The 26,406-nt window shown below is 37.4% G+C and overlaps 1 protein-coding gene across 5 annotated transcripts in view; it reads right to left on the bottom strand.

The window, feature by feature from the left end:
• The window catches only part of SYK (spleen associated tyrosine kinase), a 49,389-nt gene that overhangs the window by 21,681 nt on the left and 1,302 nt on the right, over nt 1–26,406 (bottom strand). For 3 of the 5 annotated variants that reach the window (XR_015696701.1, XM_087715889.1, XM_087715890.1), the window contains exons 2-7: nt 16,815–17,273; nt 14,314–14,474; nt 10,866–11,004; nt 7,695–7,782; nt 4,222–4,262; nt 640–708 (exon numbers count right to left, since the gene is read on the bottom strand). Coding sequence is in view for 4 of the 5 variants with exons in the window: in XM_087715889.1 (XP_087572015.1) it covers nt 640–708; nt 4,222–4,262; nt 7,695–7,782; nt 10,866–11,004; nt 14,314–14,474; nt 16,815–17,222 (906 nt within the window). In the remaining variant the exon portion in view is untranslated. Of the gene's footprint in view, nt 1–639; nt 709–4,221; nt 4,263–7,694; nt 7,783–10,865; nt 11,005–14,313; nt 14,475–16,814; nt 17,274–21,303; nt 21,422–26,406 lie in introns of those variants that run through there. The other 2 variants (XM_014065014.2, XM_087715891.1) reach the window with 2 other exon arrangements.

The raw sequence follows: 26,406 nt of genomic DNA on the forward strand, positions 1-26,406 counted from the left end.
ACAAATAGCTTTGAAGGAAGTTGCATTTCTCCTACTGAATCTGGAGGATGCAGCCTATCTGACTGGTAGCTTAGGCTTGAGCACTTATTCAATGACCTTCTCTGCTACTGTTTCTACTCCCGATGGCCACCCAAGCAACCTAGCCAAGATCACAACGCTCTTATCCAAATTCCTCTTTGTTCTTCTTTTTGGCATCTCTAAGTGGTTGAGATGTTCTCTTCTTGGGCATCTCTAAGGGAGTTGGTCTATTAAGCCCTGCACTCACACTCACTCCAGTCAAGCTAAAATTACTATTCAGAGAAGGACAATGCATTGCAATGGGAGCCCAGTAAACTTAGGCTGCCTGATGTTTCAGAAATTAGACCTGCTTGTAAAATATTTATTTTCTTTCTAACCAATATAATTATTATAAAACAAATAATTGTTGTATTTCAAAACAAAGAAAATGCATGCCCAAGTATAAAATAGCCATGGGTTAATTATATAAATTAAGAAGTAAAAGCTGAAGAAAGGTGCTAGATGCTCAGAGGAGATTAGCAACAAGAAGCAGAATAAACTACAAAAAGGTTTTTAAGTCAGCAAAATGAAGGTAATTTTTAAATTTATGGTAGGATTTAACAAAACTCTGTTTAATTGCACCTTTTGACTTCCTGGCTTTGGGAAAGTGTATGATTTGATTCTGGTGATAATTCCACCTGTTGACCAAGTCTAGAAACCATAAAAGATATCAAAAGAATAAATAAATGTATGAAGAAAATATGAAAAAAAAATCCATATCTATTTTTTTCCGTCATTTACAATAGATCTGTTCTAAGTATAGCATATTTTATGATGTACATTATAATCAGTGTTTTTTAAAGTTAAGTGGATGTTTGCTTCCATCCAAACACTGGCTAAATTCAAACTAAATTCTTTTATTTTAAAAGAAATCCACTAAAATCAATAGATCTTAAATTATTCATTTGCAGGTTTATTGATTACAATGATCTATTATAAGTAGAAACAATTCTGGATTTCATGACAATAGTTGTGTTTTTGGTTCACTGATAAATGTGCGATAGACATATGTGCGCCGACAAAACCGCGACAGACAAATGAGCGCCATCAAAATTGCTAATTGATTTTTGACAATAGGCACCGACAAATGCGCGATGACAAAATCACGTCATCAACAAACTATAGACAAACTATAACCCCAACCGTAACCCCAACAGTAATTTTTTCGATTTTATTGTGCTTGTCATCCCGCTTTTGTCATCGCGATTTTGTCGTTGCACATTTGTCGTCGCGATTTTGACGTCACATTTTAATTGGTGCTATTTTGTCAGTGTGCATATGTCTATCGCGCAATTGTCAGGTCACGGTATTTTTAATTAGAACTTTTGGCTTTATAGTTAGCTTGCTCTGTTATTAGTTTTAAAGGTCATAACTGGGACATGCAGCCTTATGATTATATATTTAGCAATAATATAGGAGATATTAAGAAATTTTGTTGGTTGGAAAACTTCAATTTTTTATTTATTTCCCCCAATGGTATAATTTATTTTATGTATATTTGAATATTGGAAATGGAATTTAATTTATTGATAACATACACCATCCTCATGCAATCCATTAAGAAAATGTTTTATCATTTTGGCCTAATTAATATATTTATGGAAATATAACTATAAATAGCTTCTGTGAAACCAAAGTTTTTGGAGATTCTTTCTAGAGCATTAGTTCTCAACCTTCCTAATGCTGCAACCCTTTAATACAGTTCCTCATGTTGTGATAACCCCCAACCATAAAATGATTTTCGTTGCTACTTTATAACTATATAACTGTAATTTTGCTACTGTTATGAATCGTAATGTAAATATCTGATATGCAGGATGTATTTGTATTGTTATAAATTGAACATAATTAAAGCATAGTGATTAATCACAAAAACAATATGTAATTATATATTGTGAAATATTTCTTAATATATCTATGAAGAAAATCTCTCTCTCTCTCTCTCTCTCTCTCTCTCTCTCTCTCTCTCTCTCTCTCTCTCTGTCTCTTTGTCTCCCCCCTCCCCTCTCTGTCTTCTCTCTCTGTATCTCTGTCTCTCTCCTCCCTCCCCCATCTCTGTCTCTCACTAACTCACTCACTTAATCACTCACTCTCTGTGTCTCTCTCTGTGTGTCTCTCTCTGTCTTTTTTTCCCTCCCTCCCTCCCCATCTGTCACTCTGTGTGTGTATGTGTCTGTCTCTCACTTATTTTCTGTGTGTGTGTCTCTCTCTGTTTGTCTCTCTCTCTCTGTGCCTCTGTCTGTTTGTCTGTCTGTCTCTGTGTCTCTCCCCTCCCTCCCCCATCTCTGTCACTCTGTGTGTGTGTGTATGTCTGTCTGTCTGTCTCTCTCACTCACACACACAGACACAGATATTGTGGTCACCTTTAATTACAGGTTAAAAGTACCTGAGAGTGGTGTTTTTCCCTGGGGGAAAGTCTACGAGGCTGTAATTTACTGGGTGTGTGCAAGCCATGTGCCTATGTTTTCAATGGCGTGGAGCCACAGAGAGGCTTTGCGCAGCTGGCGATGACTCCGGAGCCCATCTGGGAAGACGAGAGGGGGACCCCTTCCCCTGTGGATGGGCTCCGGACCCCACACTGCTTTCACAGCCGTCTCGTTTCCAATTGGGGGGGATCCATGCAGAGGATTTCTTCACCCCAATTGGAAACGAGGCTGCCCCCAACCCCAGTCCAGCTTGCCCGATAAAGCGGTGGCGGCAGCGAGTTGCTGGATGATGGGCAGGACAGAGGATGACGCAGCGCTGCTGCCCTTGCCTCTGGGGCTTTTCTTGCAGGACATGCTGGCTGGTGCTGCTTCAGAGCGCCCTGGCCGCCGGCGGCTCTGCGCACAGCCCAACTCCCAGCACCCTATTCTCGGCAACACGGATGGACTCCAGACCCCACACATCTTTCACAGCTGCCCCGTTTCCAATTGGGGGGATCCATGCAGAGGATTTCTTCCCCCCCCCAATTAGAAACGAGGTGGCTGTGAAAGACAAGGCAGTGCTTGTCAGAGTGAGAACACTTTCCCGCCATTACGAAGTGTCCGAGGCTGTAATTGTACAGGGTGTACATGTGCACCCATGTTTTCTATGGCGTGGAGCCGCAGTGATGCTCTGCGCGGCTGGCGATGACTCCGGAGCCCATCCGCAGGGGGTTTCAAGGAACATGAGGTGGAGTTTAAAGCTTAGAGTTCCGATGGTCTTAGTGACCCCCTGTGAAAAGGTCGTTCGACCCCCAAAGGGGTTGTGGCCCACAGGTTGAGAACCACTGTTCTAGAGGAATTTATGATACATATTAATTCATTTCCAGATATGGGCTCTTGGGTAACTGCTTCACAAATCTACCACAAGTAGCCATCTATACTGAAATTTAAGGCCTAGTTTGTTTAAACATGTTTGCAGATAAGCATAAAGCACCAATTTATAAGGCACAATGATCAGCTCTATCAACTGGTCACATTATCGGCTTATCACAATTAATACATTATGTCTAACATAAGAAGAGATAAAAGTATTTTAACTAGTGCAAACAAGTTTAAAACAATCACTTTCACTTACATGCTTGTTATAGCATGAAGTGAATGAAAAGGATAAAATCCAGTCTCACAGACTAGGGCAGGAATTTCCAATAATGTTTAATGTTTGGGACCAAGAGCCTTATCGGAGTGTGCTTATTATTTTCTCTACTTATTCAAATATTTTATATGAATCTCTGCAACTTTGTCACATACAGTATTTATTCTCATTATTTTATTTCATGTTCTTCAATTATACTTTCTGTTTGTAATGCATTCAAATCCTATATGCACTTGCTTACAGAGCAAACAAATTAATCTAAAACTACTTATTTCTTTAGCTATTCTGAAAACAGAATTAGTGTTTCAAAGTTTGAAAAATGATAGCTAATATTTTATTTGTACCAGATAAAAACCCATATATGAATATTCAGTAATCACTGGTGCTATAGTTGCCTTTTAATAAATTAATATTATGTAAAATTTAAAAACAACAGCAAGCATATTTATGAAAATGCATAAAAAGGTAATTTGCAACTTATTTTTGAAACTTATTTTAATTCACTATTCAGCAAGAACAAATACATAAACCATGCAAAACACTGAAATATTGCCAGACTTTGTATTATTTAAAATATTACTCGTTTTCATCAGTATATTTTCTTACCGTGGAGTTGCGAGGCTTAGAAACTTTTGGGGGTAAGGAATCTAAGGTAAAAAGATATATCAATTACTCTAAAAATATCAGTTGTGACTTATTATTAAGATCAGCATCAAGGAGCAAAGATAGGCTTTATCTCCATGCAAAGACAAATTCAGTTCCCATTTTAAAAAAAATGAAAGTAAACAAATGAGCACATGTGAATTGATCCTGGAACAGATTTTTCTGGAATAGAAAAGTTTATGTATAAACTTTTGTCTACTGCTCAAGATGATCTTGTACTTTTGCAATTTACTAGAGGGTTTTTCAACAAGCTGGAAAGTAGAAGAGCCTCATTACTAGTTCATCATCAGCAAAAGATCAAATTGGGAGCAAAATGTGCTAACTTTCCCCAAAATTGGCTCCAGGTGGATAGAACCCTTATCATGTCAGATTTTCCCGATGTGTAAACTAACTACAGATTATTATAAATCAAGAAAAATGTAGTTTCGTATGATAGTGAAGCTCTGTTTTACCAGCACTCGCAGTAGAAGTTTGGTTTTAGTGACATGGATCTACAATCTGAAAGCAGCCAAGTTAGCTAAGGTCCATTGGTGGGTTTCAAAAAAATTTGAAACCTCTTCTGTAGGTGTGGCCTGCTTTACAGGTCCACTGGTGGAACCTCTTCTAACCAGTTCGGTAGATTTGACGAACCGGTTCTACCGAATAGTTGCGAACAGGTAAGAACCCACCTGTGCTAAAATCCCTTTAACGACAATGTTTATGGGAGTCACACTTCATTTGTGCAATGTGCTAGGCAAAAAATTCTTTAAAATATTTGCACACTCCTCGTTTCCAAGAATATGCCATTCATATCTGATCCAATTTCATTTTGGAGATGGAATGGATCACATATTGCTACATAAATGTCTGTCCACCCTCATACAGCCCTCCACCATATCTTACCACTCCAAACTGAGAGAAAAGTATGTTTCTCTAATTAATGTAATAGATCAGGGGTGTCACACTCAAGGCCCGCAGGTTGGATCCAGCCTGCGAGGTGGTTGGATCCGACCTGCGGGGCCATCCTGGAAATTGTAAGGGTATTACAGTTTTTAGTCAAGTATTACATGATATTTAGTGTGTTGAAATTTTTAGGCCTGTTAGATTTTAATTCACAAAATTAGATGCAGTACACCATTGTGGTAAAGAATAATGTGATTTGAATTGTATGTATCGTAATTTTATATTACACATAAAATACAGCAATAGACCTTATAACAGAAATAAAAGTTACTACAATATGTATTCTGATCCAGATAGTACCTTCATGCTAAACTCTATTATCCATTGTGAATTTGCCTACCATTTTAAAGGTACTTAAAGTGGAGGATATCACTCAAAGGTGATGAGGTACCCTGATATCACTTGGGGAAAATGTGGGTGACACATGAGACACTGCCCAGAGACTCAAAACCCTTTATTGGCACACCACACATGTTAAACCACTGGCACCCAACATCTGATTGGCATCTTTTCCAGGGGTGGGTTGCTACCGCCATTACTGCCGGTTCAGTGCAAAAAGAATTTTGTGTGCATGCCGAATGTATGCTTTGCGCGCATGCACATTTATATCAAAAAAGATCTGTGCATGTGCAGAACGTTAGAAAAGGGGAAAAATTACATTTCTGCAATGGAGATTGTTCCATGCATGAGCAGAACCAAAAATCAAGATGGCGCTGACAATAGAACCAGTTTGGGTGCATGGGTGGCCAAGTTACTATCTACTCGGCTGAACCAGTCTGAACCCATTGGAACCCACCTCTGATCCTCTTCCATGAGCCCCCATCCCCTGGGCCCCCAAAGCATACAAGGCTTTGTGGAAAATGTCTGGAAGTCAATGGATGGATTGCTTTGGGTCCCCCACAAAAAGACAAGGCTGTGAGGGATTAACTAGCACTGCCTGAAAAAGCCTAAGAAAGCTAAATTTTGGATGGATATTTGGATTCTTGGATATTGGAGAGTTGTTGGGAAAAGATGGGAAACCGTGGTTCCTTGTTTCTTATTTGGGAAAGCTGGATTGTGTCTTCGTTCCCCCCCCCTACAATTGGAGAGACTGAAAGGCAGCCCTGAAAATATCAGAACCTGATCAGAAATGGAGATAGCTTAACTAGAGATATTAAGTAGCTTTGTGGCTATTAGACCAGCTTTGGAGTGATGGTGGATTGCTTATTTTTTCCTCTATCCACAATTCACCAGGTTCATCCCTGAAATGATTTCTCAACTCCACCTAAAAGCTGCTCGTATGCTATGCATATTTGAAACTACATACCTGTGTCAGCAACTTTTCTCCGTACAGAGAATGGTTCTCACTGATGCATACCTCCACTCTATCCTGAGAGATCTCTGGAGAGGAGGAGGGGCTGGTGGGGAAGCAGCATGAGGGAAGGCTGCCCCAACAAGCTAGCATCCTTACTACACAAAATTGGAAACAGGATTTCCCTTTTGGGAAGGGCCAGCCTCCCTCATGCAGGACCAGGGAGCACTGTTCCCCTGCCGCTGCCTCTTGCTGTCCAGAGATCTGTCATGGCAGAAGTTGGACTCAGAGGAAACTGCCTCCTGCAAAGTTTATCCTCCATGTTTCCACACACAACAGGACCATCCTCTGACTCCTCTTTTGCTGGGAGAGTACACTAGACAGGGAAATGTCAATGATGTCTGGGATTGGGAGAAGAACATCTCCGTTGGCATGCTGTGCATAAGCACGTGCGCATGCGCGCATACACACACACACACACATATCATTTCAAGCTTGGAGACTTTTATCCACATCTGAGCTTATAAACTGCCAATCATGCCTGGGCTTAGGGAGGTCCTCTCCTTCCTATGTTGATGAAGGTCCCCAAACTTGGAATGTATGTATGTGTGCGCAAGCACTTGGCTGCTAGCAATTTGGGGAGGCAAGGAACTTGTGGGGTGCCAAATTGTCCCCACATCAAGTTACCTGGTATGACTTGTTCTGTCCTGACCCAGCCGTCCCAAGTCAGCCATGCCCAGTGAGCGGCGTCAAGCTAGTCACACTCACCCAGTTGGTCACGCCGATCCAGTTGGCCATGAGCAGTGAATGAGGTCAAGCTGGCCACATCCACTCAGTTGTCCATGCCTACCCAATGAGCGGTGTCAAGCTGGTCACACCAACCCAGTCAGCCACATCCACCCAGTCAGCTACGCATGCACCCCGCGAGGTCAACCACAGCCCTGATGCGGCTCTCAATGAAATTCTGCAATAGTTTGACACCCCTGCAAGAGATACTTATTATGGTTTTTTTAAGAAACTGTATTTCAGAAAAATTAAGTTAATAATGCCAATAATGACACTGTTAGGCTACTTTAAATTTCACTACTAGGAATTTTTTTCATCTTCTTGGCACAATCAGATGTTAGTAACGCACACAGTGTATGGATTTGACTTCCATATTTTAAAAATATAAGTCACTTACTATTTCTTGATTGAAAATCTGGATCTTTAACGGGCTCTGTGATTATTCTTAGAAGTCCATCTGCTTTATAGGAATAATGTTCCACTAGCTGTCATTTGGATAAAATGAAATACCAGTAGCAGCAATTAAACAAAAACAAATGCATGTACAAGCTATTAAATGTTTTGTTTCAGCCCACAACTAAAATTTTGGATTATAATTTCTACTTAATACTGCACATAAATAACAAGCAGGAACAAGCAGGACTGGAAATAACTTGGCAATTTTATAAAAAGGTGAGAACTTCTGATAAGTAATTTTATTAAAATTAGAAAGCTATCATGAAAAAAATTGCAGCATTTCAAGTACAAGGGCCGTTTATAGAATAACTATTCCATTTTTTTGTATTATGTTATATTGTTCATTCTTTTTGGCTTCTTCTTGGAGCAGGAGGTCTAATTTCCACAATCTTGTTTTGATAACTATGTGATAATCAGATTGTTTTCTTCTAAAGTATGTGAGATTTACACTCATAATAAAACTTAAATAGCCTTGCTGAGCTACATATACGTCTCTCTTTTCCTCCAACCATTGAGTTGAATAGATTTCTGTAGACATTAAACTTGTACACCCCAAGATTAGAAATATGATGAGGCAACATCATATTCATTTGCTAATATGCAAACTATCTCATATGGGAAAAGAATATAAGTATATAAGCATTAGAAAATTAGATTGTATGGACCCAACTGCTGTACATTTTTCATGTTCGATCAAAATAAACTTCTGATCTCATTAAATAACTATGTATTTAAAAACAAACCACCCAGAGAAAGTAACAATTTGGCTTGTTTACTACTCTTTTAACCCAGTTTTCTGCAGACAGAATAATAGTACAGGTAGTCCTCAACTTACAACAGTTCCTTTAGTGACCATTCAAAGTTACAACAACATTGAAAAAAATGACTTATGACCATTTTCACACTTATGACTGTTGCAGCATCCCCATGCTCATGTGATTTACATTCAGCTGCTTAACAACTGACTCACATTTATGACCGTTGCAGTGTTCTGGGTCATGTGATCATTTTTTTGCGACCGTCTGATAAGCCAAGTCAGTGAGGAAACCTGATTCACTTAATAGCCATGTTACTAATTTAGCAACTGCAGTGATTCAGTTAACAAAGGTGGCAAGAAAAGTCGTACTAGGGGCAAAATTCACTTAACAAATTTGTCACTTAGCAACATAAATTTTGGGCTCAGTTGTGATCATAAGTTGAGGACTACTTGTACAACATTTATGGCACAATTAGAAGTAATTGCCTCTCTCTTTTTAACTGTCCTTTTCCATCAACAAGAAATATGAGTAAAGTTTTAGTATACAAACTAAAAGGAATTCATTCAAATATGTTATATAGGTGGTATGAGAGATTTTTTTAATCAGTATATAAATAACATTAAAAGTCATAAATAAAATTTGAGAAATCTGTATTAAGGATTCTCATTTTCATACAGTCAAAATACAGTAAAATTAATAGTTCATCTCACTTCTAAAATTATTCATAAAAATCCAGTACAACTTTTGTTGATGCAAAACTGATTAATAGTCCATCATGTCGGAATACAAATCCTCACTTTTCAAACATTTCCTGAAATTAGGCACAAGTATGTAAGCTACATAGTTTGTGTTGTGATGTCACAATGCACAATTTATTTATTTTAACAATTTTAACTGTCCTTTTCCATCAAAAAGAAATAGGAGTAAAGTTTTAGTATACAAACTAAAAGGAATTCACTCTACAACAGGATTGTCAAACTCAAGGTCTCCCCGGGGTACTTAGATCTGGCCTGCAGGGTTGGCTTAGAAACAGCAAAGGACCAGTCTGCAGTGCCTCTGCCAATGAAAATGGAGCTCTGTTTTTGCTGACAGAGGACCGCAGGAGATTGTTGTGGCCAAAAATTGGGTGCGTGGAGTGCCCATGCCCCCCCGGACTACGTTTTCGCTGGCAGAGGACTATCAAAACAAACTAAAACCAAATGTTTCCCGTTTTGCATTTGAGCATGCAAGAAGGGACAGGAAAGGGAAAAGGGAAAGAGGAAAGAAAAAGATGGGAAGAGAGCAAGGAAGGAAAAATAAAGAAAGAGGGGAAGGGAGAAGAAAGGAGAAGGGAGAAGGAAGAAAAAGAAGAAAAGGAAGGAAGGAAGGAAGGAAGGAAGGAAGGAAGGAAGGAAGGAAGGAAGGGAGATTATAATGAGTGTGAGGTAGGGTCTCAGGGAAGTCTTACCTTAGCACTTAGCCACTACAGATGTCCTGACATGAGTGATGTTGAGCTGGCCACGCCTAGCATGGCATGCCCACTCATGGCCAAGCCTACCTCTGGCCCTCCAAGGTCAAACACAACCCTGATGTGGCCCTCAATGAAATTGAGTTTGACACTCCTGCTCTACAACGTTACATAGGGGGTATAAGATAGGGATGTCCATCTCATTGAATGAGTGAAGTTCAACCAACAATTAAAATAATGTCACAACAATTAAAACACTTAAAAATAGATAAAGGCAAGAATTATTACCTTTCAAATACATTTATCACTATTCTACGAGGGATGACAATTTAAATATATTTGTTTTGTTTTTTTCCTTCTATGCATGGTTTTGTGTGTAGTCGTGTCTAATTTTTCAAATAATTTTTTTTGAAAAATAATTATCTGTTTATTACAATAGTTTGCCTCTTTTCCAAGATTACGATTTCCCAAGGTAGTCTCCCTTTTGAGACATTTTGAGAATCTCACTCAAGATACCTAAAATATTTGAAATATTCTGAAAAGAATTTCTAGATTTTTTTCAATAGCTATTTTCATGTAGGTGTAAATGAAGATCTAAATATAATAGATACATTATAGATCTAAATATAATAGCTCTGTAGTAGATCTATTATTACAAATATCTTTCTGAATTTGCTCTGCCATAAAACTTGCTGGATTATCCTAATTTGATAGGTTAATTTAATCAATATTAAACATGGCATATTTTATACACACAACTGCACAACACACACATATAAGGCTTAAATAAATCTAAGTTTGTAAATAATTACAGAAATTGTTTAAAACTGTGGACACTTACAGCAACATAAATATGTATATAACCAGCAAACAAGTAAAATAGTTAAGTGAATACCAGTCAACATACCTGACATAAAGTATCAAATTTCTTTCCATCTGGTATTGAAAGTTTTCCTTTCTTGTCTTTATCTATGCGATAATGTGCTACCTTGCCTTCATTGAGTAAACAAAGTGCATAGGATCCACTGTTATCTCTTTCCCTAATCCTAAAAAGTAAAATAATAATAATAAGATAAATTATAATCTATTTAAAGAGAAGGGCTATGAAAATCTAACTTAATATTCATGGGAAAACATGTTGGAATACATTGCCCAAACTACAACTGCTCTAGCCATCAGTAGGTAAACAAGGATGATTATTATTATGTGGTTCAGACTGAGGTTTTTAAAAAAAGAATGAATAGTTTATTTTAAAAGGAAAAGGAGAAAAAAATGGAAATTGCAAATTACATGGAAAAGTTTGTAGAATAATGTTGAGATAAAATTAAAATTAAAGCAGAACTTATTCCACTGAAAGAAACATCTCAAATGTTATCCTCATGACATTTTAATACTTTAGCAGTTTTAATACTGTTATGTTTAATTATTATTAAAAATAATTTTAAAATAAATTTTAAAGATTTACCTACTGAAAATAAACCATCGGTTTAAGATAAAGGTTAGGGTTAGACTCTAGGGGGCAGCGCTCATCTCTGTTTCAAAGCTGAAGAGCCAGCGCTGTCTAAAGACATCTCCGTGGTCATGTGGCTGGCATGACTAAATGCCAAAGGCGCACAGAACACTGTTATCTTCCCACCAAAGGTGGTTCCTATTTTTCTACTTGCATTTTTACATGCTTTCGAATTGCTAGGTTGGCAGAAGCTGGGACAAGTAACAGAAGCTCACTCCATTACGCAGCACTAGGGATTCGAACCGCCAAATTGGCAACCTTTCTGATTGACAAGCTCAGTGTCTTAGCCACTGAGCCACCACGTCCCTCATCTTGCTTTAAAGAACACTTATTTTAAGAGAACCCAAATCTCAGATATGGCAGCAAGCTATCAACAGAATGAAATGTGATTTACAAAATATCCTGGCAGCAAATATCATATATAAAGACAGTTCAATCTATTTTATATGTTTATGTAAAATTTAGCAATACCTAACAGGAAAATAACTGGTAGCAAACAAAAGTCAGTATTTATAATTTGGTTCATCCTGCAGTTGATCATTTCCCACAAAAATTGACCATCAGATATAATAAAACATTCCAACATTTTCAAATTTTTTCTGAATATGTATGCCTATTTTAGAAATCACAACTAATATAAAAAATATCATTTTTCTCTTAGTGTATTATGATTTATAGTAAATTTGATGTTTGTCTTCCATGACTAGACTATATTGCTCATTTGTAGATACTGAAACCATGAAAAGTTTTATTTTGGAGTGGGAAAATAAAATAGGAAAAATAACAAATAATTTTTCTAGGCAATCTCTCCCATATCTGATCTGTTCCTCTCTCCCCATCTTGCAGAATGGAGAGATTGGAAAAGAAGGGATTACAAGAGAGTAAGTGGCAAACAGTAGGGAATATATCTATCAAGATGAATCTATTTAGCTTTACAATATCCGTAAGAAAAGATATTAATATCTACAAAGTGTCTTATCCTGACTGTAACACCATGATGTTTTATAGCAATCCACTGTACCTCGATCTAATGCCTTCTAAATGCTTTGGGAAAAAATTGCACTTTAATATACCCGAATGACACCAAATAAGGAGGACTACCATCCAAATTGGTTTCATTTTTACTTATTCATTTTTACTTATTACTTATTTACTTATTCATTTTTACTTATTACCAAAACATGTTCTGAGAAGGTTAAAAGTTCTAAAAGTTGTAAAATAAGGAAAAATGAAGGCTACTTAAAAAAAAAAAATCCTACGGATTTATATTCATTCTGTGATCACAATCTGTAAAAAAATATAACATGTGATCTTAATACATTGTTTCCAAGCTTCCATGAATGACTGATATATTCCAGTTCCTGATTTATTATCATTCTGTGTATTTTTTGATTGACCTATTAATAGATTAGTTCTCATAAAAAAGACAGGAAATACAAATAGATCAGAATATTTTTATCTGCAAATTACAGCATTTTTCTGTATTTACACAATTTAGACTTTCACACAATTCAGGTTTGGTTTTCATGATACTAGAAAAGAGTTTTGTAATAAAACCACATATTATGCAGCTCATCTGATTTATTATATTGGTCTGTTACTTGTTTAGTAAATTATTAGAGATCTTTTATTAAGATCACAGTAGGTATTTGCCTATCTCTTGGGGCTACTGCAATCTGCAATCTAAATGGTAGATGAAACCTATGAACTGTAACTTTTCCCTTGATTATCCTCAGCAAGTAAGATTTGTTTCAGGGTTATTAGGTAATTCATTATTTTTTCTTTCAAGCCGGAATACTGGTAATAATTAATAAGGGAGATCGTGCTATAGCATTTTGGGTCAAGTCTTCATTCTTCTTTTCCTGAAAACGGTTCTATTTTCGTTTTCTTCAACCTGGGTAGCTTCTATGTCTGTGGACTTCAAGAGTTTTTAACAACAGTGTAGAATTCTAGTCACAGAAGGACTTTTCTTAGGTCAAGCTTAGAGTAACTTTGTAAACAGTGCAGCAAAAAGAAAGACAATGCTTTTAGATATGAGTTCAAAGTATGTAATGCTAATCTAAAAATAATACTGCAGAACAAAAGAAGATTAAAGAGTACATCATAACGTATGGGACAATACCTACTTTTAAAAATTGTATAAATGGTATAAACATGGTCAGAAAGCATAGCAAACTAACTATAGTTTTAGAGAAAAGAATATGGAAATATCTGTGAAATTCAATATCTTTCAATGTAAAATGAGTGACAGAGGGAGAAATAGTATTATTATTTTTATTTCTCTTAACAGCAATAAATAATATTGTTAAGAGTTTTGATGTCACAATGTTTTCTTCCATTGAACAGAATGAAGAATGCAAAATTTTCATGCAAAAATAAAGGCAGGCCATAGTCTACTTATTTCAGGATCTACTTTTTCAAACCAATCCTCTGGATGCACAAAAGGAGAACATGAACTAGTTCTCTAGTTATTCATCCAGGTTCTGACTTAAATGACCAAATGAACTATGAACTAACTTAAATATGGACCTTCTATTTAGCTACAGAGATTATAACCACCACCTACCCTTAATTTGTCCATTTTATTTTTAGAGACGGTGATAGTGTATGAAAAAAAAATTCAGCTCCACAATCAGTGGACATGACATTCTTTATACTGTAAAGAGCTGATCATGCCACTGTAAAGAAATCATGAATGCTGTTTTAAGTAAACATTGGAACTGCAATGACTGACATTAAAAAGAAATGTTGGAATGGTTAAAAACATTGTTTTGATTATTTTTCCTACTCTTCTTCTGTTTTTTTAGCATTGTCATGGAACATGTAGGAAAAAATGTATACTTACAAAAATTTCCCATTGGTCTTTGTACCCAGAAGTAGGCGTTGCTCTGAATCCCCCCGAGATATCATCCCATGGAACCAGGGCATTTTCAAGTGTGCAGTTGTAGCAATCAGTTTCTCCAGTTGTGGTTTCTGACTAATAATTGCTTGCTCAAGGGCATGTCCCTTTATAGTTGACAGGAGGGCAAAGAATGTAAGAATACAATATAGTTAATTAGGGAAGTTGATGTAGAAATGGTTTTGACATAAACAGAGCAATTTACTAAGATTTTAAAGTATAAACATTCCGAGTGTAGAACTTTTAGCATAACTTTTAGAGATCATCTGAATGTCTGGCTTGCCCTGAGAGAAATTTAGCTCACTAATCCTTCTCTGAGGAGTTGAAAATATGATATTGCTCTCAACCATCATTGGCTCACTGCAAGGGCAGTCTGTCCATTTTTTTTCTTGTCCCTTAATAAAAGTGTTGTTTTCTAACTTCTGCCTGCACAAGCAGCACTGTGAAATGATTGTGATATTATAAACCCTGACAGAGATGGTGTAAAGTGATAATAAATAATACAAATAAAATTTAAAATAACTGAGAAATGAATTACAAAATCATTAAACAAGAATTTTGAAATTCATATTTAAAGTTGCATATCAGCCAACTTTACCAGTTTAGGTAATCACCTAAACAATGGTGGCAAAACAATGAAATAAATGCTAGAGAATATGAGTTTGCAGAAAAACTGAATTAATACTTTGTACCTGCCTTTGCTGTAGAACAAGGGTGTCAAACTCGTGGCCCAAGGGCCGGATGTGTCCCGGGCTGGCAACACCCACCCCTGGTTTAGCAAAGGGGGGGGAAGTCACATGGTGATGTGATGCCACAAGTTTGACAACTCTGTTGTAGAAGATATATACTCTTTGATTTACAACCATTCATTTATTGATCATTTAAAGTTATGATGGGCTGAAAAAAACTGAATTACAGCCAGTCCTCATATTTATCACATTGCAGCACCTCTGTAATTACATGATTAAAATTCAGGCACTTGGCAACTGACATATATTTATGAAAGTTGCAATTTCCCATTGTCACATGATCGCCATTTGCAACCTTCATAGGGGGCATCCAACAAGCAAAGTCAATGGGAGAATTTGGATTCACTTAACAACTGTGGTGATACAGTTAAAGACTGCAGCAAAAAAAGTTCTAAAATTGGGTGTGACTTACTTAAGAACTGCATCACTTAGCGATGAATGTTCTGGTCCTCACTGGGGTCATAAGTTGAGAACTACTTGTTGGACTGATACCTGAACCTGTATTGACTTTCCCAGGATAGAAATTGGGACATCCAAAGCACACTGTATTATCAGAAGATGTTCTAGCACATCCTGAAGATTAGAGTCTAACAAGGGTTACAAATTTTAGCATGTCCCAAATACCAGCTGCACAGAAACACCAGTAAGACAGGAGTATGGCTCCATCTTGTGAGGAGCCCAGACGCATTTGGTTGGACACCGTGAAAAAGGAAATGCTGGACTAAGATGGATCTTAGTCGGCTCCAACAGGAATGTTTTTATGAGAACAAATTTGAAACATGGAAAATAATACAATATAGCTGAAAGTGAAAAATATATGAAAAAATGTTGCCTAGAAATAACATGGTCAATGCTTCCAAAATGACAAATTGAATTACATATATGTATAACTGGAACATTCCAGGTATTCTGAAATCCATTCTGAAATTAAAAGAAAAAATATCCCACCCAGCAATGGTAGTATGTTAATTAGGGAGTACAACAAGCATGCTATTGCAAGTTGTGGTTTTAATCATTAAAATACTCCAGTGTCCATCAATGACTTGCTTGTCAGAAGTTGGGTAGGAATGTCACAAATGATTATTACGGTACATGACCTTGGAATGCTGTAATTGTCATAAATATATGCTGGTTGTCAAGTGTCCGGATTTTGATCATGTGATTATGGGATACTGTGACAGTCATTACTGTGAGGATTGGTCATGTCACTTTTTTTCAGTGCTGTTGTAACTTTGAAAGGTTGCTAAATGGATGATTTTAACTTGAGAATGTCTATACTGAACAAATACAGTATAGGGACCAACTTCAATTTCCATTCCAAAACTGAAGAAAAATTGGAAATCCTAGCTTTGTCCACATATATGACATGGTCTTGGCTACTTGACCAACTATAGCCACTATCCTCCCAAAAGCAAAAGAGGAAAAACTACAGAAAAGGAATCCCAAAGGTGCTTTTTCAAGAGGCAACTGGTGTTTCTGTTTTTTTCTTTGAAGATGTTTCACTTCTCATCCAAGAAGCTTCTTCAGCTCTGAGGAAGAAGAAGCTTCCAAGAGCTAAAGAAACTTCTTGGATGAGAAGCGAAACATCTTCAAAGAAAACCCAGAAATGCCAGTTGCCTCTTGAAAAAGCACCTTTGGGACAGCCATGACTGAGAATCTCCATAGATGTACAGAAAAGGACAAAAAAAAAATTCTTACATATAAATTCCAGGTTTGTTTAACGTATTCTTTGATTAGATTTTCCTTCAAGTCCTCAAATTGGCTTGTTTTTGGTCCCACTCCTGGTGGCCGATTACATGGTTTCCTGAGTAAACACACGAGACCATCGACTTCATCTGAGTGGTAATCAATGAGTTCCACAGGACTCCGGTGGGATTTCCCTCCAGTAATAGCATAAGTGCCATTAATTTCCCTCTCAATGGTATAATGATAAACCTTTCCATTGTTTGCCAGAGACAAAGCAAAACCACCCAGATAGTTTCGGCTCTGTCGCAGTAAGTACAGTCCATTGTTTAGTCCTCCTTGCAACAGATAATCTTCAGCTTCTTCACGTGTGATGTTGCCAAAAAAATAGGATAGGTGGCTAACAGCATCATAACTTGCCATTTTTCTCCCACTACTTCTCTTTGCTTGTCTGCTTTTGAGGCTATATTACACCTAGAAGGATGTTTTAAAAAAAACAAGTTAATGACACTTTTGTATGGATGTATGTTATTTTGTATGCTACCTCAATGATCTTATTGAAACCAGGAGATGGAAATATATACAATGCGATCATGAGATGAGAGATAATCAACGAATCAATCATAAAAATCAAAAGGAAACAATATTTTTACTGCCAACATAAAGCTCTGGTACAGGAGTAAGCAATGTAGTGCCAGAAAATGAACATGAAAGAGAAAGCATTCTGTGCAGAGATGGTATTCTGCTGGTTTGCCCTTGTTCGGGCAAACCGCAATGGTGGTGGGAGGCTCCGCCCAACCACCCAGATGTCATCACGGATGCTCTGTGTATTCTGAACCGGTAGCGAAGGTAAGAGAAAACCATTACTGATTCTGTGGCTTCTGAAATGCCTTCCAACCCTTTAATAATACCTTCACTCTTGGTCAAAAGAGGGAAGGGACTAATAGTAGAACAAGTACCCACATAAGAGCAAAAACTGATTCCAGCACTTAAGGATAACCTGACAGGAGGTTAGGAGATAGGACAACCTTTTCCATTCTTAAGTGTCCCACTGAATTCCACTTTTGTCAAGTCGATGAAAAATATGCAACATTGCAACATTTGTGTGTTGAATTATTTTTCCATCATTTGCTTATCATTCAAATGGCTGTATCTAGACTATATATTCAAATATATAACATAAAGTTTCCTTCAGCTCTTCTATCTCCTCAGGAAAAGCATCTGAGAAAATATTACTAAATTTCGTTTTTAACTGAAATTATTGGCTAGCCTTGGCCCACTTCTTATCTCAATGTTTCTTCTGCCAACTTCTTTGCCCACGTAATTTACTTCAATTTTTTAAAATATTTATTTAGCTGAAAGTTTCATGAAGCCCTTTATGTTTTTTTCTTTTCAACATTCCATTGAACTGGAAATAAATTTAAAAATTATTGACATGTTATGGATCATCAAATTAATTCCCAATAAAGTGAAAATCCAAAAATAATTTTTCCCTAATAATTTTCGTCTTACCCTAAGTTAACTCATGTGAAAAAAGCATTTGAGCTAAAATGATTATCTATTGAGAATTATGTTAATAATTTAGATAATTCACCATCCTTCTATTGCATACACAGTCAAAAAGTGCACCTTCCTTAAAAGTTTATAAGTACATGTACACATCTGCACATCTGTTCTGAATCAAGAATTTCCTAGCTTAGCTTTATTCACTGAAGTGTGAATTGTTTGCATATGAATACAAGCAAACAGTTTGTCTATACTGGTGCATATAACTCAGACATATATACCATTGATGTACTAAGCATTCTAAAAAACCAATTGCTCTTTTATTCTAAGAGCTGCTGAATGATAGAAAACTATGCTTGCTTAGAATTCTGCAGTTATGACTGCATCTTTGGACTATTCCTTAGAAACTTATATATTTTTATTTTATTTTATCAAATTTGTATGCCAAACATCTTCCTAAGATGGGCTGAGTGCTCCTGGAGTATCCTTTTAAAATTATTTCAGCCTTACTCAGTTTAATTTCATTTTAAATTAAAAATTCATAGTTTCTAAATTAACTGGTGATCTGACAATATTAATAACTGATGAGCATTATTTTAAAATGATTCTTAAGAGATTTGCAGTAGGGTGGAGGAGAGCGAAAAATAAGATAAAAATGTATACATGGATAGGATGATGTAGGACGGAGTGGGAGGAATTATACAAATACACACTAGCTGGATACCCATGCTCTGCTAAGAAACTATGTGATCGGGCTAGATAAATCAACACTTACAGCTTGAAAATTAATGAGTAGTTACTATCAGCCTCTTCTCTCCCCTTCTCCCTCTCAGGCTGGCCCCATTGATCCTCTCCTATCTAACTCCTTAGCATCAGAGCATTTTTCAGGTGGGGAGGGGGAATAGAATGTCTAAACTTCCAGCCCACAGGCCTGATGAATCACACGCTGGCCATACCCATGCCCAAGTGGCAGTTGGAACAGAGTTCTTTTCAGGTGGGGAGGGGGAGTAGAACGTCTAACTGCTTAGCATCAAAGCATGTTAATAATAATATAAGAAATACTAATGATCTGATGGTCATTTTGAAAAATCCTTTCTTAGCAACCTAGATGCCAAGAGTAAAATACGTGCTAAATTTCAAGTTTGTAGGTTTTACAGTTCTGAAGATTTTGTGATGATGCATGAGAGGTATTTTGCTTTTATATATATAGAATAAAATAATCTATAGATATATTTTATAAATGTATTTACTGTATAAAAAGGCAAAATTATGAGCAGACAATTACAAACTGAAGTTGAAATGGGACAGAATGAAAATGTGCTTTTAAAAATGTGAACATCAGGGAACAGATTTGTCCTAAATTAGGCAATTAGTACAATTTTTTCCACAATTCTTATAATTTTTAACCACTTCCCCAAACTAATACAATGCATCAATCCTTAGGTGAATGCAACAAAAATCTGGTATGCCTTTTTAATTAAAAGCTATATGTTATCTTTTCAAGAAGAATAGATGAGCAGTTAGCAATTTTGTACTAAAGTCCAGCTATATGTATTTCATCTTCCTCAAAAAATTTACCTGCAGGTTTTGGAAGTATTTCCAGATATATACAAGGAGAAAGAAAATATGCAACATGACAATATTCTTCAGCAAATAATTGCATATCATTTGAAAGTAAATATGATTACATTAAAATTCTTGCATAGACATAATATCCTATCTTGCACAAGCTAAAATAATGCATAATTGTTAATAATAAATAACGCTTTTTAAATTACTGGGAGTTATGCACATTTAATAGAAGTTGGCATCAATAAGAGAGGCCAAATTTCAAGTACCAAATTAAGAAAGCCAGTTAATTTTTTTAGGAGAAAGAAACCTCTATTTTTAAAATATTTTTTAAGATGAAAATTTAGAAAGGAAGAAGTGTTTTCAGACAAAAACCAGAAGTATTTTAGCGACTGAAGAGTCAGGATTATAGTTACAATTAGCAAAATATGTCAACCAGTAAAATAAAAGAAAAATCCCCTGAGAATTTTAATAGCCCATCTGCCTTCATCTATTTTTATAAGTAATTTGGTAATGCTAGCAATCCAACACTACATGAAAAAGCAATACTTTCCCAAACGTGTTAGCTACATTTCATTCTCCTGAAGATAATGCTTAATATTGAAAATAAGATGTTATTTATGAATTTTACAGTATAGCAGAGGAGAGGTAGCAATGGCCTACCAAATATCTTAATGTATAAAGCAGAATGCAGAGTGAGAAGGGGGAGAGAGACAGATGGCTGCCCAGGCTCTGCTTGAACACATCCTGTGAAAATCAGTTGATTTTGTGTCTAAGTTGGAACTAGAACTCATGGGTTCCTAGTTTCTAGCTGGGTGCCTTAACTGGTTCTCATATAATGATTTCAAAGGTAATCAAATGACAGATTTGTCATATTCACACAACATAGACATATACATTAATTAAATGGGATTATGGGTGGTGGGTTCTGACTGACTTTATTTTTTGTGAAGCCTTAACCTTAAAACATGGACTTTTTAATTTTACAATACATACAATATCAATTATCTGACAATTCTGTGAACAAACTGATAAAAAGCAACAAAACTCATCAAGCATAGCATAAGGAAAGAAAAGTGTAATAATTTGCATATATTTAAAAATGTAGGGCCAGCACCCTAGGGAATCAATACACGACCATTAAAAGGTATATCTAATGTCAGAGCCAATAGAGCAATAAGCAAAAATAAAACTTTACCCATGAAAATAAAGAAAATCAAGTGGAACAAAGTGATCTTAAAATTATGTATGTAATGATCTGAATGTTCCTCAATGTAAGTGAAAATATTCCTATTAAGGATGTCACTATAGCACAACAGCACAATATATAGTCACTATAGTCACTATAGCACAACAGTTAAAGTCCACCCACTTCAACCTCCACAATCATGGATGTACAGCAACAACACATGATGAATTTTGAGCTTACTTTAATGTTGCAAAGTTGCAGAGGATTTGATTTATTCTTGTTACGCATCACTCTATTGCTCTGAAATCTCCCACATTTCTTGGTCTGAAAAACCCATATGTTTCCTTCAGAAACATTCCCATGGAATTGATCAAACATAAAAGATCAAAGAGGACACATGAAGAAATCTACAAAAAGAGACAAGCTACATTAACAAATACTTCCTCCTCCTAATTAGTTGCAAAATCCTGGCATTCTACTCAAAATGAATGTCACCAAAAAATATTACATCAATTTAAAAAAAGTTAAACAAACCAAATTGAAAGACAATGTTAAAAAAAAATAGAAGAGATTTTATCACAGAATTACTATACAGTCTACATGTGTGTGTGTTTATGCAGAATAATAATAATAATAAATATTTTGCAACTTCAAATTAAAAGCTGTTCATCAATTGGATAACTTGGGTATCTATTTTTGCTGACCCATGGACTGAGGACAAGAACCATCTACACCTCTAGAACTGAGGCTATGCACATAAATAATTCTCAAGAACAGTATTTTTAACTATCTCTGTGGTTGAAAATTAAAATTACTGAATTTAAAGGGTACAGAGTCTCCAGATGGCAGGGTAAATTGAGGAAGGAGTAAGTGTTTATTTCTTTTTTTTAAATTCTTCCTAAACAAATATTTTCTGAATACTTCCCCTTCGTCTGGTTTCATTTTGGGTTAATACTTTTACTGGAATAGATTACAAACTACTTTGGGGGAGGTCCTTCAGTGCATCTTAGGCTTCTTTCAACATAATATCCAATGTGTTTGTTCAGGTAATGGAAAGGCACACACAGGCTAACGGTAACAAAAGCTCTTTATTAACTCAATAGCAACTATGTACAATCCAGCGAAGGTTGAGTCTGACAGCAGCCCTTTTATATGGAGCTGTCAGACCCTTCGATCAATGCGATTAAACTCTGTTCTCGCTGGAACAGAGGACCTTGGTGGAAACCATTCTAGCTAAAGCTAATATCTAACACCTCTCCCCTCTTAGATGGAGTAATCCTACTGGTTACTTAGTCACGCAGGTAGGTGGGCTTTTTGGTAGCTCTGCCTGTCCTGCGCAGTTCAGTCAAGGGGTGTTCTTTGGACATGTCAGACGGACCTGTTTGCTTCTAGAGCCAGTTCGCTCGGAGCTCGCTGCGACCTGCAACACAACCAGATAAGTTCCTTGGTACCCTTGGATTTGAGCTGCATGTGGATCGAATGAGTTCTTGCTCCATTTGGGTAGGGCTTTGGCTAACTCGTGCAGGAGTTACCTCTGGTTGTCTAAGAGTGGAGTTGGAGAGGCGGCCACGGAGTTGGTCAACGTGCCTCTCCAATGTAGAGCTGTCCTTGAGCTCTACATGATAAGAGCGAAGCCCGGTGATGCCTATCACTGTGGCAGGAATCCACAGAGTTCCCCCGACATAGTTGTGGGCATAAACTATGCTAAAGTTCCGAATTTTGCTTGTGGAGTCAGGGGGTGATGCGGCAGAATAGTTTGGGTGTAGCCGGTCTAAGTGGGACCTTAGCTGGTGACCCATGAGAAGCTTGGAGGGGCTTCTCCCTGTAGTGGCACTGGGTGTGATGTGCTGAATTAGCAAATAGTGGTCAACCCGTGTTTGCCAATCTCCCGGTCCCATCCTAGATAGGGCCTCTTTTGCAGATCTCACGATTCTCTCCGCCTGACCATTGGAGGCTGGATGGAATGGCGCAACCAGGGCATGTCTGATTCCCTGTGCTGCTAAGAAGGTCTCGAATTGCATGACCGTGAATTGGGGCCCGTTGTCAGAAACCAGGATGTCGGGCAGGCCATGCATGGAGAAAAGTCTCCGTAGTATCTTGATGACCGCTTCTGCCGTAGTGGAGGTCATCAGGACTACCTCTAGCCATTTCAAGTAGGCGTCCACAACTATGAGGAAAGTCTGGCTATGAACTGGGCCAGCAAAATCAATGTGCACCCTAGACCAAGGTGTTTGAGGTCGCTCCCACTCCTTAGCGGGCACCTCTGGGGGAGCTGGTCTGGACTCCTGGCATGGTGTACAGGTAGCCACCCATTCTTCGATCTCTCTGTCCATGTTAGGCCACCACACATAACTCCTGGCCAAAGACTTCATCTTGACAATTCCAGGATGCCCTACGTGTAATGCCTCTAATACTGCAATGTGCAGTTTGGGTGGAACAACGACCCAGTCCCCCCACAGCAAACAGCCATTAACAACAGACAATTCGTCACACTTACATTGGTACATTTTGAATTCAGACCCAATAGGCCCCTTGGGCCACCCCCTCCACACCCAGTTCAAAATTTGCTTGATGGTGGAGTTTTTTGCAGAGTGGTGGGCAAACGTCACTAGATGAGACAGGACCAGTCTCTAAGCAGTCAATGAGAAGAACTGGCGTCTCAGGGGTAGGATCAGCGAGAAGTTCTGGTAGCGGGCAGCGGCTCAAAGCAGCAACGTTTGTAATTTAAAACTGTGCTCATACAAGTAATGACCAATAAAATGCAATCCACACTGATTCAAAATAAATAAAACCAATAAATAAGATAGTTAGTTTTGATTTCTTCGCTAGTCTTTTTATCTCAGATTTGGTCCCTCACATATATAAATAAATCTGTAATTTTTGCTAACTTTTCATTGAAAGATCTTAACTAAACAAAATGTTCTCTCATCCTTATGTATTCTTGTACTGGTCTGAAAAACAACCAAACATATAATGAATGAATATTTATAGGGTTTAGAGTAGACCAGATAAGGAGGTTTGCCACATGACTATTACCTGAAAAACATTGATTGGAGCCTGAAACTCAGGCCTCACAGAAAAATGGAGGGGAAGTCTTATATCCCATTAGCAGAATTGGGAATTAGGTCCAAGCTCCTTCCCTCTTCTCACTGTTTACTGAAAAAGTCATAGATATCTGTTTTGAGACCCATTATTGGATCTCAGTATAACCAAGGTACTTGCATACAGTATTGTTGTCAAGCACAAAGCCAGCTGGTTGACTTTGGCAAAAGCAATGGCAAACCACTTGCAAAAATGGTAGCAAGAAAACTGTAGGGACTTGTCCAGACAATTTCCAGGAGCCAAGATGGACTGAAAAGCATGCAGGTGCACACACACACACAATGTTTTCACACACTAAGATTAGATAGTCTTATGAAATTCAATAAAATTAGTTTGAGGAAAAAATGTACACTTTTGTCATTTTGCAGCAAAATTGTGTCAACAGAGTTGTTAAATTAATTTAAAAACATCATGTTTAAAGGATATATTAAGGGGATGGAAAAGAATTGTCCATAACATGTTCATTACACGGGCATATTTGAAGTAATCAAAATATTTGCATGTAATCAACCCTGGTTATTTATGGTCTGCATTCATGTTGCCTGGTTACCTATAGTAAGGCAGGGTTATTTTGAATTTCTTTTTCATACTTTCTCAGGACTGTTGTATTTTTTTCTCCCTTAATATTCAATCAGTCTTTCCCCAGAATAAACTCTAAGGAAGGTCAGCAACCTGCAGTGTTATAGTTAAATCAGATTAATGGATGAATTACCTCTGTCTAGTTATACTGTATCTATCTATCCCATTTCGCCCAGTAGGAGAGGCATGCTCCAGGTCTCATTTACTAAGCTGTTCAGGCCCAGGAAGAGAACTTCTTTATGGTGGCACCTGGTTTTTGGGATCCCCCAGAGATTAGACTGCAAGGCTTTGAAGAAGCAGCTTTGCCTCTGGACTTGGGGATCCAGATGTGTGGCAGAAACTGCCAATGGCTATACTGAATTTTGCTGAAATGTTTCTGGAACACTGCTGTTGATTTTATTTAATCATTTTAATGCATAAAATATGGTCTTATATCTTTTATGTGGTTTTATACTGTATTTTTATTGTTTTTAGTTCTGCTTTTTTCATTGTTGTGAGCTCCCCAGAATTGTATATTTAAGATGGGCAAATATTGGTAATTGAATCAATAAATGGCTTCCATCTAGCCATGGGGCTGTGTGTTTATATTTCCCCTCCATCTGTCCAAGAGATCAAAACCCCAGTTGTTTGTTTTCCCTATGGGCAACAGGACACTGTATTGACTTGGAATGCATTGTACAAGGTCACTATTTTCATTAGTAACATCTACCCTAATATTCTTTCTACCTAGCCTCCCTTACCATATCTGTTCATTCTTTTTCTTACCTGCCTGTCCTTGGAAAGGACCATTACTGCTCTCAAATGCAGCAGCTAAATTGAAGAATTTGCAACCTTTGTTTAGGTCCAGTGGTGACATGCTGCCCACCAATTGCAGAGCGAAAGGGGACAGTTTATAGAAAAGGGGAAAGATATGGACTTGTTTGGAGGGGGGGGCACAGACAGAAAGATACTCTCTCTTTACTCACTCCCCTCATGGCAGCATCAGGAAGTACTGCCTCCCCCCTGTGAAGATGGCAACTCTATCTTGTATCCTACTTTGATAGGGCCTACAGATCTCTGAGTTATGCAGAAGTGAAATTAGCCTGTAACTTAGCCTACCAGTTCCACACTTTCAGAATTTGTCAGCAGTACCCATTCAAAGTCATGAGGGTGTTTCTCTGCAGAACAATCTTAGGGCATAAAACAAAGAACACCCCCCACCACCAAAAAAAAGAACTGTTCTTAAGTAACAGTGATATACAGACTGCAATAGAAATGGAAGGTTTCTCCTAAGTTGATATGAGGGCCAGTATGGCGTAGTAGTTAAGACATCAGGCTAGAAACCGGGAATTCTAGTCCTGCCTTGGATTGTAGGAAGGAGGCAGTGGCAAAGAAAACTGCAGGGACTGAGCCAGGCAGTTACCAGGAGTCAACACTGACTCACAGGCACAAAACATCCAAAACACATCCTAAGAAGTTAGGATCTTAACTTCCAATCCCATTTCATTCCCTCCTCCTGTAGGCAGATGGCTTATTATCAACAATTCTGTACACATTATTCTGAGTCCTTGTTTCCCTTCCTGCAATCTCCATCAAGCCACCCTATTTTTACACTTATTGTTAAACAGCTTCTTTTACTTCCCTATCTTGTGTAGACCTGAAGGCATTTTTATTGGGTTTTAT

The sequence above is a fragment of the Thamnophis sirtalis genome, unplaced genomic scaffold (genome assembly GCF_051295495.1).
Source record: "Thamnophis sirtalis isolate CommonGarterSnake01/CBP01778 unplaced genomic scaffold, rThaSir2_p1.2 scaffold_5, whole genome shotgun sequence".
Classification (NCBI taxonomy): Eukaryota; Metazoa; Chordata; class Lepidosauria; order Squamata; family Natricidae; genus Thamnophis; species Thamnophis sirtalis.